We start from the raw sequence: 16018 nt of genomic DNA, 5'->3' as shown, positions 1-16018 counted from the left end.
TCTGGTTTACTAGCAAATATCAAATACTTTGGGTTAAAATCAAGGAATACCTAAGATCTTAAAGCCAGGGAGAGTGTTCAAACTTAGAGAGCTTCTGGGCTCTCCCTGGCTTTAAGATTTTCTGCTGCATGTGGCAGTTGAGATTGTTTAACCTGTTCTTGTATATTTTCATTTTTTAAATTTCCAGATCAGTTATTCTTCATTTGGTTGAATATTAATTTTCCTTTTAACAATTTTCAGGGGTTAGGTAGTCCTCTCATCAGTACTCGGGACCTGGAGGTTACTCAGGATGGTACTCAGCCAGCGGGGCTGGATAATCTATGTTATAGGCCTGGCCACTTGATGCTGCTTTGGCCCACTGATGTGGGGTCCATTAGGGCCACCTTTACAGTATTTGGAGCCTGCCAAGGCTACGTCCAGCAGTGCTTGGGGACCAAGTAATATCAGGGACTAAATTCAAGTCTTAGACATGCAAGATATGTTTTCCTGACTCCTGAGCTATTCCTCTAGCCCCAGCAAAACAGTGTTCTTTTTAATAAACTCATTTGTTCCCAATAAATGGAAACTATCGGGTCTATTTGGATATTACTATTTGAGTTTTTTCTGAAAGTCCACCTTAATGTTATTGGTAATATATTTAGGCAGAAACGAATAGATTTTTCTGTTTGCAGTGTTACAATTTTATGGGGATAGTGGTTTGGGCCATGCTAGGCATTGCCCAAGGGCTGCTCCTGGCTCTCTGCTCAGGTACAGTGCCTGGATCATATGCTTGCCCGTAGGCTGCATACATTGCACACATCTTAATTTTTGTACTGCCCAGCCTGAGGGCTTTTAAATACTTAATCTCAAACCATACCTTATTATAAAAAATTGAAAGCAATAATTGGGATAACAGAGTTGGCCTTTGGTCCTGAAGCTTAGCATAAGTAACGATTGCCAATGCTTTTGCCTATACAATGTTTCCCAAATCAGGCAATACTGTCCCTTACCTCCACCCCATAGAAGTATGCAGGGGTAGGTAGAGTGGGGAGAAAGAGAGAGATGGAGGGGGAACTGGAGGGAGGGGGCAGAAGGAGGGAAACTGGTCACATTGGTGGTAGGAAATGTACACTGGTGAAGGGATGGGTGTGGGAACATTGTGTGACCGAAACCCAATCATGAGCAACTGTGTATCTGATGGTGATTTAACTAATAAAAAAAAAAAGTCATGGGTGCTATTGGAGGGTGCTTTCTGTTTGCTTAAAGGAGATAGATTTCCGGTGGGACACAGTCATCTTTCTTCTGAAAAGGGTGGTATGCTAACTAAATTAGGCAGCATCTGGCCTAGAGTAATCTAACTTTATAAATTATTGCCACCAGTACTTAGTTTCTTCTGTAGTGTAACTATCCAGTGAGTACTGTTTTGGGGTGTTTTTGTTTTGTTTTGTAGCCAAATGTGGCAGTGCTCAGGGTCTACTCTGGTCTCTGTGCTTGGGGTTTGCTTCAAGTGGTGCAAATCATGCACTCAGCCCAGGAAGCTCTATCGTTGGCCTACCCAGTGAGCTCAGAGACTCTCTATAGTTCTAAAACACACTGGATTTAGCTTTTTGATCTCCCCTCAATTCTAACATGGCAGTTATCATTTTGGAACTTGTTGATACTCATTGCCTTTGAAATGGAAATGTAAGAATCCCTTATGTTCCGTATTGTTTACATTCTTATGTTTTCTATTTCTCTTTTCTTAGGTTTGGTGTGGTGGACTTTCTTTGAGTACTGGAATGCAGGTTCCAAGTGCTGTGAGAACACTTCAGAAAAGTGAAAATGGAATGACTGGTTCAACTGGCAGCCTAACCAATGTTACTCAGTAATGCTACTCAGCATTGTGTCCCTGACATCTCACCATTTTGATTGGTTGGCCCTTCTTGTGTAGTTACTAAACACAGAACTTAAAAGTGTTGGAAATCAGGTTGACTACACTCTGCTTTACAACTTGGAATCTGTTAGCATCACGCATCTTACATGAAGTCTTTATAGGAACCTAACGTGCAATACCACAGAAGCAAGCAGAAACAAAGCAGAAAACTCATGTATTGAAAGAGTAAAGTGAAAAAAAGCAGTGTTTTTTTAGGTGTAAAGGTGTAAAGAAACTCATTTTTGTGTTCTCTAGATTACTTTGTCTCTTCTAATATGTTTAACTACACGTGGGTAGCCTTAGGGCCTGGGGTTGAAAAGCATTTAAATCTTGCCTTCTTTTTGTTATACTTTTTAAAAAACCTTATTACTTCCTATTGTTTTGTTCTTTCACTAAAGCTTTAAAAATACACAGTCCTCTAAGGCTTTTGAAAAGTTAAAATAGTTGGTTATGGTAAGATTTTCTTTTAGCCATGTTTATTTTTCCTGTCCCCTTAGTTTTATTAAGTTGTTACCATATAGATTAGAAATAGTTTCTTTTATCCATCTATTGTGATAGTTCTCTTTTGGTTAAAACTCAAAACAGAGAATGGATAGGAAGTTTCTAGACATATTAGCTTAAAATTACCTCTTTTTTTTTTTTTTTGGTCTTCTACACTAATAGTGACAAAAGAATATTCTTTGTTTCCCTGCATTAGATTTCTTTTCATCTTTTTGGATGATAAGATTTTCCAAAGCTTTATATTTTCATATTTTGTTGTCTGGTTTAATAGATATCTAGTTTAATAAAATCACCTTTAATAGTTATCTTTGGTCAAATTCCCACTTTGAATTTGGAAATAACTAGTAATGATATACTGATTTTTATCATTTCTAGTAGGGATGTAAGTTTATTAAAATTAGGAGGTAGAGAGGACCGGACAGGTAGTTTCAGGGCTTAAGTCACTTGCTTTACATGTAGGACACTCTGGTTCAATTGCTGGTACCACATATGGCCTCCTTAGCACTGCCAACAGTGACCCCCCCTTCCCCTCAAAAATAGTCAGAAGGTAGAAAAACCTACACTGTTCCATTTTTGTCTTAAGAGACATATGTTATAAGTAGAGCTGTCTAAAATTTATTTAATGAAGTAATCCATGTCTGCTTTTTAATAATAGATGAAATGGCTGAAACAATTGTTTTGAAAAAATTGCCTATCTGACTTTTCAAACATTTTCAATGAGTCTTCAAACATTTAGAAGTTATTTTTCTCTTAATTCTGTTGCCAAATTTAATTTGATTTCTCATAGGTAATCATTTTTCTGACTATGAACCGTCATTTCTTAACTAAGGGGGAACTATGCTAAATGGTGGGTAAAACCCATGGTTATTGAACAGAACAAAACTGGGTCTTTTTTTTTTTTTCAGTTGATTACAACCTGTAACTATTCCTTGGATCCAAACTAAAAGTTTTAATTACAGTATTTGAGAATTTATTGAGCATTATAAAGAGATCTTTATTTGTATTTTACTTGATTTTTGAAACTTATGTCAACTTTCTTTCATTCTCATTTTAAGTATTTTTAGCTATACCACCTTCTCCCAAGAAGTGGCTATTGCAGGTTACATTTGAGTTGGTCTCTGTAGAAGAGTAAAAACATTTTTTCTCAAGTTTACTTTTTGAAGTTTTAGTCATAGATAAATCTAAATGAGGAAAACTATTTGTATTGGAATATTATTTTTTGGAGGACATTCATATCTGCATCATTATCTAAGGATATTCTGGTAATTTTTTAGACACAATTCAGTGTAGGGAATGACATATATCGAGATACTATTTTGATTCTCCAAACAACAGTTTTGCATTTCTGTTTCTTCTAAGGTTTTTGAAGAAATATTTGGATCCTTTGTTATTCTTTATAAAGATTATTCCAGGACTTAACAGGATATTATACTTCCCTTTCACAGAGTCTAACCTTAAAAGCAGTAGTTTAGTGCTCAGGCTGCTTTATGTGAAATAACACTAGTACATTTTAGCAAAACAACACAGAAAAAGCCAGAAATTGTACTATAAAGTTTTTTACTAATGTCTTATCTAATTGTGTCGTCTCACTAATTCAGTGCCTTCTTCCTCCAAGCATACTTTTTCCTCTAATTCCCCATGCAGTGTTAATTGATATTTAAGCCAGAGACCATTTTGTTGTACAAATAAGGGCCTTCTATTGTAGGGAAATGGGGAAAAGGAAGTATTAATCAGGGGCTGGAGGAGGACATAAAACTTTATCACATGCTCATGTTTTCATTTGAAAGACTTCATAAAAAATTTTCTAATATTCATTTAGAAAATTCATTCGAAATACTATGACTACTTTAAGAGTCTGAGGTCTTCCTCTTGCTTCTTTTTAAAGGTCTCAAAAATGAAATTTCTGGAGCTTGTGTGTTTTTTAAGTTTATGTTAAGATGGAGAAATTTTGATGCCCTCATTTTCAAACTACAAAATAAGCAGTTGTAATGCCTAATTTGAATAGTCTCAAATTAACATAGCTTGGCTAAAAACATTAATGTTTTAATTTAAAATATTGAGTGCTTTTGATCAATTAAATACATCACAGAAAGATAACATAAGCCTCAAACATTCTGTTTTTGTTTATTTGTTTTGGATCATACCTGGCAATGCTCAGGGGTTACTCCTGGCTCTGGACTCAGGAATCACTCCTGGCAGTGCTCAGGGGACCATGTGGGATGCCAGGGATGGAACCCGGGTTGGCCGTGTGCAAGGCAAACGCCCTACCCACTGTTCTATCACTCTGCTCCCCTACCCCAAACATTCTTAATTGGCTTATTTACTTTTTGCTTGTACAGGTTTAATATGTTGATTTTTTATAAAAGAATTCATGAAATATTGACTGTGGTAGATATATCATACTTAGAAAACATTTGTTTCAGAACAATATTCACCTAATATTGCATTTTTCTTTAAGCAGTTAAATTCCTTACCAGTTTTAGTAAACTATATAAAGAAATGAAGGATTAAAAAAAAAAGGAAGAAATGAAGGATTGCCTTAAGCACTTTAGAAGTTTTATTACAACTCATTTTGACTCTTTGGACTGACCTTGTCTCCTATATCTCTAACTTTCAGTAAATGTTTATGCCAAGGAGTTCATAACTGAATGCATGTTGAAATATAAAGAATATATGTGATTGATTGTTACAGATGTAAATAAATGGACTGGAAAGTATTAAAAATTGTAAAAAGTAACAAATTGGAAGTGTTAGGGGCATGCTTCTCTGAACTGATTTTAATTTTGATGGCCTCTGTATCACTTTAAGAAACCGTAAAATGCTGCTGTCAGCTAGAGTTGGCCTACTTTGTTCAGTAGTCATTTTGCCCCATGCTATCATCTAAAGAGACATACTGGCTTGATTTTATGTCCTCATTTATGACATTAAAGCATAAATAGTGTCACGTATTTTTGGAATTTTTGTGATCCTCGGTAGCATAAATGAGTAACTTGTAATGAAATGTTTAATTAGGCTGATACTCTATTTCATGACTTACAGAGATAGGCTCATTTTTCTCTGTATATTTTTTTCATAAATTAGGAGTTCATTATATGTTGTCTTTTGTTTTTTTTGAAAACAAAAATTTTTCAGAAAATACATGAAAAATGATTATTCACAAGTATTAAATTTGGAAAAGGACATTATAGACATCTATTATAAAATGGTCCTATTAAACTCTTTATTTTCAAATCATCATAATTCCCTTTTTTTATCCCATGCTTGTTATAATCAGTGTTCATTAGCTAACAAATTATAAAACTCACAATATGTAATTGATGTGGCAGTCATACTTTGTATTAAGATTTCCAAAATCCGTAGTTTATTATGTCTGTATAGTTTTGCTGCTTGGTATGACAAAGTTTGGACCTTAAAAACAATGTTTTGCTAATAAGCCAGAAATTTTAAAGGTAAACTTTTTATAGTTTGTAAAATACTCAAATTAACAATATAATTAGGCTCACTTTTATATAGTCACACAAAATGGGATTGGGAAAGTATCTTGATTTTATTTTTACACTGGATATATTCTTTTAGAGAAATGTACGATCAGCATAAATTTGTTTCAACATCCAAGTGATCATAAAGTTACATTATTTTTAACCAAAAATGTATTTCATGATGCTGGTACCAGAACATCATAAGAAATCACATGTTTCATTTATCATCACAAAGATTACCTCATTTTCAGTATAGTTTGCTTTATGTATATTTTACAATATTCACATATGCAAATATTTGTGATTATGATATGTGACCTGTAATGTTTGATTAAATGCTTTGAACTTTTTGAGTAATCTGGAGTTTAAATGAATTCTATTATATGTATTTTTTAAAGATACTGTTGGACATGCCATATAAAGGTTAATGGTGGCTTAAAAATAAATTGACAGAAATTGCTGTACTTTTCTTTTTCAGATAATCCAGTTTTTAATTAAAGTAGTATTTTATTTTGAGTCAGTGTAAGATACTCTGAAGTCAGTTATTTCAACTGTTTGTTTAACTTGATATATTTTTAAAATTTTACTTGTTTAATAGAAGGTGATCCTTAGCAATGAATGTGTAGAGGATTTCACAAGTATGTAGAGTAGAAGCAAAGGTAGGTGAATGTGTTTGCTTCGGTTTGGAGTCAAGTTTGGACTAGTTTAAAATTAAGTCATATTATGGGTCAGAGAAATAAGTTGGTGGGCTAGGCAGCTAGTGTACATCATGTTGGCATGCAGGAAGCCTGGGTTGGATCCCTGGCACTGCATGGTCACCCAGCACTGAACTGGGAGTAGCCTCTGAGCACCACTCGGTGTGACCTAAAAGCTCAAAAAAGAGAGAGAGAGAGAGAGAGAGAGAGAGAGAGAGAGAGAGAGAGAGAGAGAGAGAGAGAGAGAGAGAGAGAGAAAGAAAAGATCAAATCGGTAAAAGATATTTTTATGGGCATTACAATTTTTTTGAAAATCTAAGGACTATGAAAATACATATTTGAAAAGAAAACCATTTCCAGTATATCTAAAAGTACCAAAGCACGGAGTCCATGTTTTAAAGGAGACTCTTAGTATAAATATGTAATGGCTAAAATTTAAAGTAATTTATATTAAATAAGGCTTTAAAATATCTCTACATGATACATATTTTGGGTTCATTTCTTTTAAGGTATTTAAGTTACCTTAGCTGTAACATATTGGATCTGTAGCCTCTATATTCCTCACTTACTATCTTTGCGCCTCGATTGCCTTACACAAAATGATTGTAAAATATTAAGTCTGCCTCACAGGGCTCTTGTGAGGTATAAAATAAATTGGGATAAGTGAAATTGCTTCAACAGTAACATGTTATATAATTGTATGGTAATATATTCAATTAAAAATGGATTTTAAGTGTTTAGATACTTCTAGATTCCCTCTTATTTAGTTAAAGCATGTGCCTAAAGTTAGTTTCACCAGGACCTAAGATGTCATTTTTAAAAACAACAATCCTGGAAGGAAATGCCCTCTACAATTTTTTCGTTTGTGCTGTCTTTTTAGTATTTTTCTCATGAAACCTTTTACTCTGTAGCAAGACTTCTGAGAACTTAAAAATTTCTCCTGCAGCTTTAGTGTATCAAAACAGAGTACTGGTATAAATTAATGAACCAAGCTGTTTCCATTCAGATTCTGGTGCTTTGAATTTATGAATGCTCATGCTACATGCAAAGACTGAATTTGTCCTAAGTTCTTTCTAGATGTAAGAAATTTTTTTTTCTGTAAGAAAATTTTTGCATTGAATAAAGAACAAAATATTTATGTGCCCACTTAACATTTGACATATTTGTTGCATTGTCATTAAAAAAAGCATTTCAAAACTTTGTTAACCTGGATATCACTTATATTTCTTCATGCTTGTTTTGTTTAAAATTGGATATATTAAGTGGCTTATTGGTTGTTCTAATCTACCAGAATATTTGATCTGGTTTTGGACATCGGACACAGGTTTGCAGTGCAACACTGATAATTCTAATTCCTCTGGTTTAACTTTTATTTTATACTAGAAGGCATTAATTAACTATTACAATGTATCCAGTACTGAGCCAGAGTGCTAGTCATTGGGTAAAGCATTTGCCTTGCCTGCAGCCTATCTGGATTTGAGCCCTATTAACATGGTCCCCTGAGTCTGCCAGAAGTAATCTCTGAGTTGCAGAGCCAGGATTAAGCCCTGAGCACCTTTGGAGCTCAAAAACAAAAACCTCCAGTATATTCAGTGCTGTAAATTGATGTTTTGATAACTATCTTGCCTCATTTTCCTTGAAAACAAGACAGGCTTCTCAAATGGCATTTTAAAATTTTAGAATATTCAGAATAACTTGACCTTAAAATGACTGTGTGTTCTGTATAAAATGACTAAACTAAACTCTTCAAAATATATTTGTAATTTTGATTTGCATCTCCCTGATGACTAGCAATGTGGAGCATTTTTTCATGTGCCTTTTGGCCATTTGTATTTCTTTTTTGAGGAAATTTTTGTTCACTTCTCCCCATTTTTTGATGGGGTTGGAGATTTTTTTTCTTATACAATTTTACTAGTGTCTTGTATAACCTGGATATTAGTCCCTTATCAGATGGGTATTGGGTAAATATTCTTTCCCATTCTGTGGGCTCCTTCTGTATTTTGGTCACTGTTTCTTTGAGGTGCAGAAGCTTCTTAGTTTGATGTAGTCCCATTTGTTTATGTTTGCTTCCACTTGCATGGTCAGTGCTGTCTCATCCTTAAAGATGCTTTTAGCTTCGTGTCAGAAAGAGAGGGATAGACATCGAAGGATTGCACTCATTTGTGGAGTATAGAATAATATCACACGAGGCTGACACTCAAGGACAGTAGATACAAGGGCCAGGAGGATTGTCCCATAGCTGGAAGACTGCTTCATGAGCAGAGGGGAGAAGGCAGATAGAATAGAGAAGGGATCACTAAGAAAATGATGGCTGGAGGAATCAGTCGGGATGGGAGATGCATGCCGAAAGTAGATAATGGAACAAACGTGATGACCTCCCAGTGTCTGTGTTGCAAGCCATAATGCCCAAAAGTAGACAGTATGGGGAATATTGTCTGCCATGGAGGCAGGGGGAGGGTGGGAAAGGGGAGGTATACAAGGGATATTTGTGGTGGGGAATGTGCACTGGTGGAGGGATGGGTGTTTGATCATTGTGAGATTGTAACCCAAATATGAAAGCTTGTAACTATCTCACAGTGATTCAATACAATTTTTAAAAAATGCACCTGTAATAAGGGTTGGAGATGGTACAACAGGTAGGGCATTTGCCTTGCACATGACTGACCCGAGTTCTATCCCCGGCATCCCATATGGTCCCCCAAGCATAGTCAGGAATCATTCCTGAGTGCAGAGCCAGGAGAAAGTTCCCAGCATCTCTGGCTATGCCCCCAAACAAACAAAAAGCACCTGTAATATCTCATTAGAAATTTTGACTCTTTTCTACTGGTCTGTCTTCTGATTGCTGGAATTTATTAATTCTCATGAAATTTTCAATTCACATAAAATTTATCAATTCTCCTAAATGGAATGGGAAGACTAAAAACAGCTATAGTCTCTTCATCTCCAACGTTTTATACAGTGCTCTTTGACAGAACTTATACAATGATGGAAATGTTTTAATTTCTGATTTTGAGATTTGTGACATTTTGGTAGGTGGTAACAAAGAAAATAGGATTTTTAAGTCTTTCTAAAATATATATTAGAATTTAAGAGCAGTTTACATAAAAATTTAAGTATTAAATGAGATGAACTCTTAAGTTTATTTTCACCTAGATAAGTATGAAGGCAGAGGAATAGACATTGGATAGTCGAGTCATGGAAGGAGTGTGAAACATACACTGAGAGACCTGTACCCTCCATATAGAGGACGGAGTAAAGGGTGTGACATTTCAAGGGAACAATTTAGCAATGTCAAGATTTCAAATACTCACGTTTCAAAATTTAATTCTATTTCTAGAGTCCTCTTACATGCATAAGCCATCGTTCCTTGCAGTTTTCAGGACAGCCAAATATATGCAACATAATTGTTAACTGAAGAATAGGCAGACAGAATTTCAAAGGCTGCCCTTAATAACCTGTCACACCATTGGTAGGTAATTTTCTAGATATACTCTGCATGTCTGTGTCGTTTCCCTCCTGCCATATTCCCTCGGTATAAATACAGAGACCTTTCCAGAAATGGATGTCCTCAAATAGAACCCTTTCCTTGGTATTCCAATCCTGTGCTTGACTAGATCCCTGGGGAATAAGAGCTCAGGCGATTGTGTGCACTCTGCTTTTCTGTACAAGTGTTTCCTTTATAAACCAAACCCTAAATACATTTACACTGACACAAGTAGTGTTTATGCCCCAGGATGATTGTTTATGTGTTACCCTCCACAACTGCTAGAAAACATGCTACTGATGAATGGTATCTATGGTGTGAAAGGGAAAGCAAGCCCAACTGTACGATACCATGAGTATGAACCTGTGCCTAGACAGGACAAATAATGCCTGGTATTATTGTTTAAATAAGCCTACATGTGTATATATGTTCTATGAATACAGAACTAGTTCTAAATAACATGATTTCTACAAAGTTCACATGTATACAAACTTTGTGGAAGAAAAATTTGGTAAAACAACCTAACTGGTAAAAAAAAAAAAATCTGGGCAATGCAAAAGAAAAGGACTTCATCTGATGTATTTTCCAGTACCAATGTAGAAAACATTTTTCTGAAAATCTATGTCATGGGCCAGTAATACCAAGTTCTGTAGACATCTTAAGTTCAGAGCTTGGTACTTTTCCAAATAATAATAAAATCGGTTCGTATCTGGTCCTCAAGAAGACACTGTTAGAAAAGTAAACGCGGGTCTGGCCAGCCGGGCCTGGGGGTCGCGCGGGCACCTTCCGCTCCGGCCCGCCGTCCGTCCACCTCACTCCCAGCTCTTCGTCTGGGCAGAACCCGGGGGGTTCGGCTTCTCTCAGAGCACGAGAACTAGCACGCAATCCTGCGTCTACACTGCCCGTTCCGCGGGCCGCGGAGAGCTGACCCGTCCGGCTCAGGCGCTTTGGGCGACAGCCCCGCTCGCACCCCTGCGTGACCCGTCCACTCCCCGGGGCCTCAGGTCGCGCGACCGTCGCAGTCAGCAAAGGTCCAGGCACTGGCGATGTGCCGAGGTCTCCAAAGCTGGGCCGCGATCAGGGATCGGGACACGCGAGGAGGCGCGGGAGCCGCCGCGGGGCCGCCGGCAGAGCCCCCGGGACCCGGGCCCGCAGTGGCCGCCGCTCCGCGCTTGACGGCCGCGTTTGCAGCACTTGCCGCGGGGCAGTGCCGTAAAGCGCAGCCGCCGCCGCCGTGGCGTGAGGTAAGTTAGCCGGGACGCTTGTTTAGGGCGTGGAGGCGGGGGGGGGCCTTGGGCAGTGTGTCACCAGAGGGTCGCTGCGCCGCGAGGGTCTCCCCAGCATCCCGGGCACCCGCTGCCCCCTCGGAGGCCGACACGGAGCTGGGGCTGAGCGCGCTCCAACAGGCTTTTCCTCCTGGGTCCTTGGGTCAGCTAGTGTCTGTGTGTGTGTGTGTGTGTGTGTGTGTGTGTGTGTGTGTGTGTGTGTGTGTGTGTGTGTGTGTGTGTGTGTGTGTGTGTGCGCGCGCGCTAGCTGGTGTGTGTGTGTGAGAGAGAGAGAGAGAGCGAGAGAGCCAGTTGTGTCTGTGTGTCTGTGTGTGTGTGAGAGAGAGCTGGGTGTGTGTGTGTGTGAGAGAGAGAGCACCAGGTGTGTGAGAGAAAGAGAGAGCCGGTAATGTGTGTGTGAGAGAGAGCCAGGTGTGTGCTGGGGGTGTGTGTCTGTGTGTGTGAGAGAGCTGTGTTTATGTGTGTGTAGAGGAGACAGGTGTGTGTTGAGGGGCGTGTGTGTGTTGAGGGGCGTGTGTGTGTGTTGAGGGGTGTGTATGTAGGAGCGGGTGTGTGTGTTGAAGGGGTGTGTGTGTGTGTATAGGAGCCGTGTGTGTATGTGTATAGGAACCAGGTGTGTGTGTGTGGGGGGAGGTGTTAGGTGAGGGGACCTGCAAGGAAGAACAGCAAGGAAGGAACTAGTCGGGTGGGTGCAGCCCCGCGTGCCTCCTAGAACAGTGGCTGCGGAGGGGCTGCAGAGATGTGATTGTGAGGGACGCTGCCAGAGCTGAGGCCATGCCCCTGTGCAGCAGGAGAGGCAGGCGTCTAGCACCCTCCTCTCTTCCCTCCCGGTGAGTGCCAGCGCATCATCGAAGGAGGTGTGTGGGACCATCCATTTCTGTGCCACTTGCGGAAGAATCCTGTAAAGGTGTCTGGGTGCCTGACTGCACCTGCACCGTGTGGATCGCACCACTGCCGTTGTTTCCTGCTGTGCAAGCTATCTCGGTTTTCTTGAAGGTGGAAAGAAATCTAGATGGCCAGGGCATACCTTGTTGGTCCAGACAGTGGGTTTGCAAAGAGCAGCAGCAGCCTGGGATGGAACATCCAAGCGAATGAATCACCCACTAGAGTAGGGGGCTGTAAGGAAAGTTGGTCAGGCCGGACTGAGCTGTACAATGACAGGCAGTTTATAATCACCTGGACAGGTCTGTTGAGAGCCAGGGTGAAGACAAGCATGGCAGGAATAGACAGTTCTAGTTAAGAGTCAACCAGTGCAGGCGGTTTTTAAAAGGCTGGAACATCGGAACAGGACAGCACTGGATTGACATGCCCCACAAAGAGAAAGGAAAGTTTTTTTTTTTTTTTTTTTTTTTTTTTGCTTTTTTGGGTCACACCCAGCAATGCTCAGAGGTTGCTCCTGGCTTTGCACTCAGGAATTGCTCCTGGCAGTGCTTGGGGGACCATATGGGATGCCGGGATCAAACCCGGGCCGGCTGCGTGCAAGGCAAACGCCCTACCCGCTGTGCTATTGCTCCGGCCCCGAGGAAGGAAAGTCTTAGAGGCTCCGAAAAAGAAGAAGACGAAGAAGAAGAAAAAAATGTCCAGGAATTGATTTCTTGGATTTAAGCTTCAAGGAATGTGGCCTCAAAATCAACTGCTATTGACAAAATTAAAAAGATATATATTCTATCATTGCTGTCTGAAGGCAGTCAGTGTGCCTGGAGGGAGTAAGGGGATGCTCAGTATACCTCTGCATTTGAGATCTGATGTTTCAAAAGGTTAAGTGAATTAGTACTTAGCAGATCTAGAGATTTCAACCCCTTCTATTTTAATCTTCCAGGCTATTTCCCCCCACTTCCAACCCTCCCTGTTTCAAAACAAATTAGTAGTGAAAGAAAAGGAACAACATAAGCAGTATTTGGGCATACTTGGTTAGCATCTTTTGATAACCTTTTGGCTCAGACCAGCAAAATGATTTTGTTAGGTAGAGGAAAATTTACCCACCTGGGTTCTCAGGCTGATTAAAAATTATCATCATACAGATTACTAAAAGGAACACATTTAATTAGATATGTAGGGAGAAAATGCCTTCCTAAAGGTTCTAGAGTACATGGAATAGCCTGAGGGTTTTTATCCTTTGAACTAATGAATGGGCTAGGGAATGGAGTATCAAGGGGAAGAGGTAGTTTAACATGAGAAGACAAATCATGACAAGCAAGATTCTCTAGATACTGCGTTGTCATGAGTTTCTTGATTAAAAATGATGGAAACATTGGTCCTTTTATAAGATAGCTTTTAAAAATAAAATCTTTTGAAAGTAGTTTTATTTACATTGCATTACTGAAACCCAATCATGAACAACTTTGTAACTGTGTATCTCAGGGTGATTCAGTTTAAAAAAAGGTGGGGGGGGGGTGGAAAGTAATCTGCTTGACCTGGTTATAAACAATAACTAGACATTGTTTTGATTTTTATTTTTTGACTTTTTGGGTCACACCTAGCAATGCTCAGGGGTTACTCCTGGCTCTTCACTCAGGAATCACTCCTGGCAGTGCTTGGGGAACCATATGGGATGCCGGGGATCGAATCTGGGTTGTCTGCATACAAGGCAAATACCCTACCTACTGCACTATCACTCAGTTCCCTGGACATTGTTTTAATTCAGCCATTTTTAAAGTGGTTGAGGATGTAATTCAGAATCAAAAATAGAGGGCTAGGGAGATAGTAGTCTGGTTGACCTGTTAAATAGGGGGCTAAGGAGATAGTAGTCTGATTTACCTGGTTAAAAACAATAACTGGATTTTGTTTTTAATTCAGCCATTTTAAAATGTTGATATAATTCAAAATCAAAAATAGGGGACTAAGGAGATAGCAGGTGGGCTGGACCACATACTTTGTATCATAAGGCCTAGGTTTGATCCCCAGCACTTTCTGGTCCCCTGAGTACTGCCAGTTCTGCCACACTCAGCTGCATGCAAGACATGCACCTTAACCTCTATACTATATCTCTAGCCCCCTGGCTTTAAAGACTTCAAGACAAAGTTACCCAAACATATTTGACCTACTGCTCCCCTTTCAAAACACAGTTACTCAGTGCCTCTTCCCCCACTATATCCCAGAAATCTATCTTTAGAGAGTCAAACAAAAAAAAACTTAAAATATATCTAAGACTACTACCCACTTCCTTGAATTGTTCCAACACCCTCCCCAGGGCAGGGGGCAATACAGCTCACTAAGCAAACTAGACTTATTTTAAGATGGCAGACAAAGATGTGTATTCTGAAATTACTCTGAAACAAGTAGAATAAGAGAAAAATGTGTAATTATATTTTTATAAGTTTTGATGCCCTGTAACCACAGGAAAAGCATTTTTATATAAGCCAGAAGAGATTGAAAGAAGAAAGAAGTGGCAGGGAAAGGAGAGACAACTTTTTTGTTTACACTAAGATATATTGCATAGAAAGCAGTAGTGGAGAGCTTTTTCTTGGATTGTGTGTAGCATGACTAGCAAGAAAGAGTAAATGAGAAAGAACACTTTGGTGTTTAACAAATTCTTCTCAACAAAATCTTCAACATATTTGTTGAGACCAAGTAGAGTAACCCTTTCTTGCTTGTCACTGACATCTGGATAAAAAGTAATGATTAAACAGGTTTCTCTTGCTTTTTCTTAATATTATTTCTTTCACATACACATATACACATAATACTCTCATACATTACTTTCTTGTATGCCAGAGAGTCTAGTCCTTCTGCATCGTCATGTAAATAACTAATCTAGGTAGAGTTTACACATTCAGAGATTAAGTGATAGTAAAAAGAAAATGAGCACGATATCTGTGCAGCATTGCTATAAGAAGAAAGAAGAAAAAGGAAGAACTAATGATACTAATGATAAAAAAAACCTCTGAGAAAACTATATTGGTCTAAAAAATTGAATGAAACAATTACTTCTTTAAAACAAGACTCAGTAACTATGAAATAAAGCTCCCAGAAGAGAGCAACATGTAAATTTTGACCCCAGCACTAGGCTGTCTCCACTGGGGCAACTTGGAAGGGGGTGGGTTGAATTTCCCTCCCTGCCCTAGCAGAACCCCGGCAGCCAAAAACCTCCAGAACCCAGCAGTGCAGCCATGCTCAAGGCTGGTCTGCACAGGTTCAGATGAGCCTCACCTATGGGGGAACTTGCAGAAAAAAACAGATATGTGGGACCATGACTGAGATCTCCAAGCTCTCTCAAAATGGGACTGGGCCTCCTCCCATGAGCTCCCCAGTTTTCCAGTAGCTTGGCAGTCACACCCACAAACTGCCTCTGGTGCCATATAATCTCATCAACAACCAAGATCCAGAGACTATGAAATAAAGCTCCAGGAAGAGAGCAATACAGTATGTCCTGGAGTTTGCAGCTGTGAATGTGGCTATATGACCTCTTATACTCTAGCCCACTGATAAACCAAAAGTAGCAAACACTTGTTTGAATTTAATATATACGCTTGTAATCTCATACAAGGGCTTAAATGGCTCCAGGATGAAATACAACAATCTTCACACACTTTCCTCTGATGGTGGTAGGAAAGTGCACAGTGGTGGGATTGGTGTTTGAATATCTATAATGAACTACTGTAAACCATTTTATAAAAATTAAATTTAAAAAAAGAAAGAAAAAGGCTCAGGAGGCTCAAGAGCTGGTAAAATATAAGAAAACA

The 16018-nt window shown here is 39.0% G+C and overlaps 2 protein-coding genes across 8 annotated transcripts in view; both read left to right on the top strand.

Moving 5' to 3' along the window:
- Nucleotides 1–7758, top strand: part of FSD1L (fibronectin type III and SPRY domain containing 1 like) — a 50453-nt gene extending 42695 nt beyond the window's left edge. For all 3 annotated transcript variants that reach the window (XM_055119678.1, XM_055119674.1, XM_055119673.1), the window contains one exon: nucleotides 1725–7758. In XM_055119678.1, the coding sequence (XP_054975653.1) occupies nucleotides 1725–1847 (123 nt within the window). In that variant the 3' untranslated portion in view covers nucleotides 1848–7758. The remainder of the gene's footprint in view (nucleotides 1–1724) is intronic.
- A 3437-nt stretch (nucleotides 7759–11195) lies between these two features.
- Nucleotides 11196–16018, top strand: part of FKTN (fukutin) — a 91523-nt gene continuing 86700 nt past the window's right edge. For all 5 annotated transcript variants that reach the window (XR_008629846.1, XM_055136934.1, XM_055136927.1 and 2 more), the window contains exon 1: nucleotides 11196–11294. The gene's annotated coding sequence lies outside the window, so the exon portion shown is untranslated. The remainder of the gene's footprint in view (nucleotides 11295–16018) is intronic.

This window comes from Sorex araneus, chromosome 1 (assembly GCF_027595985.1).
Source record: "Sorex araneus isolate mSorAra2 chromosome 1, mSorAra2.pri, whole genome shotgun sequence".
Taxonomy (NCBI): domain Eukaryota; kingdom Metazoa; phylum Chordata; class Mammalia; order Eulipotyphla; family Soricidae; genus Sorex; species Sorex araneus.
Note: the sequence above shows the minus strand (reverse complement) of the source record. Positions and strands in the feature narration are given on the sequence as shown.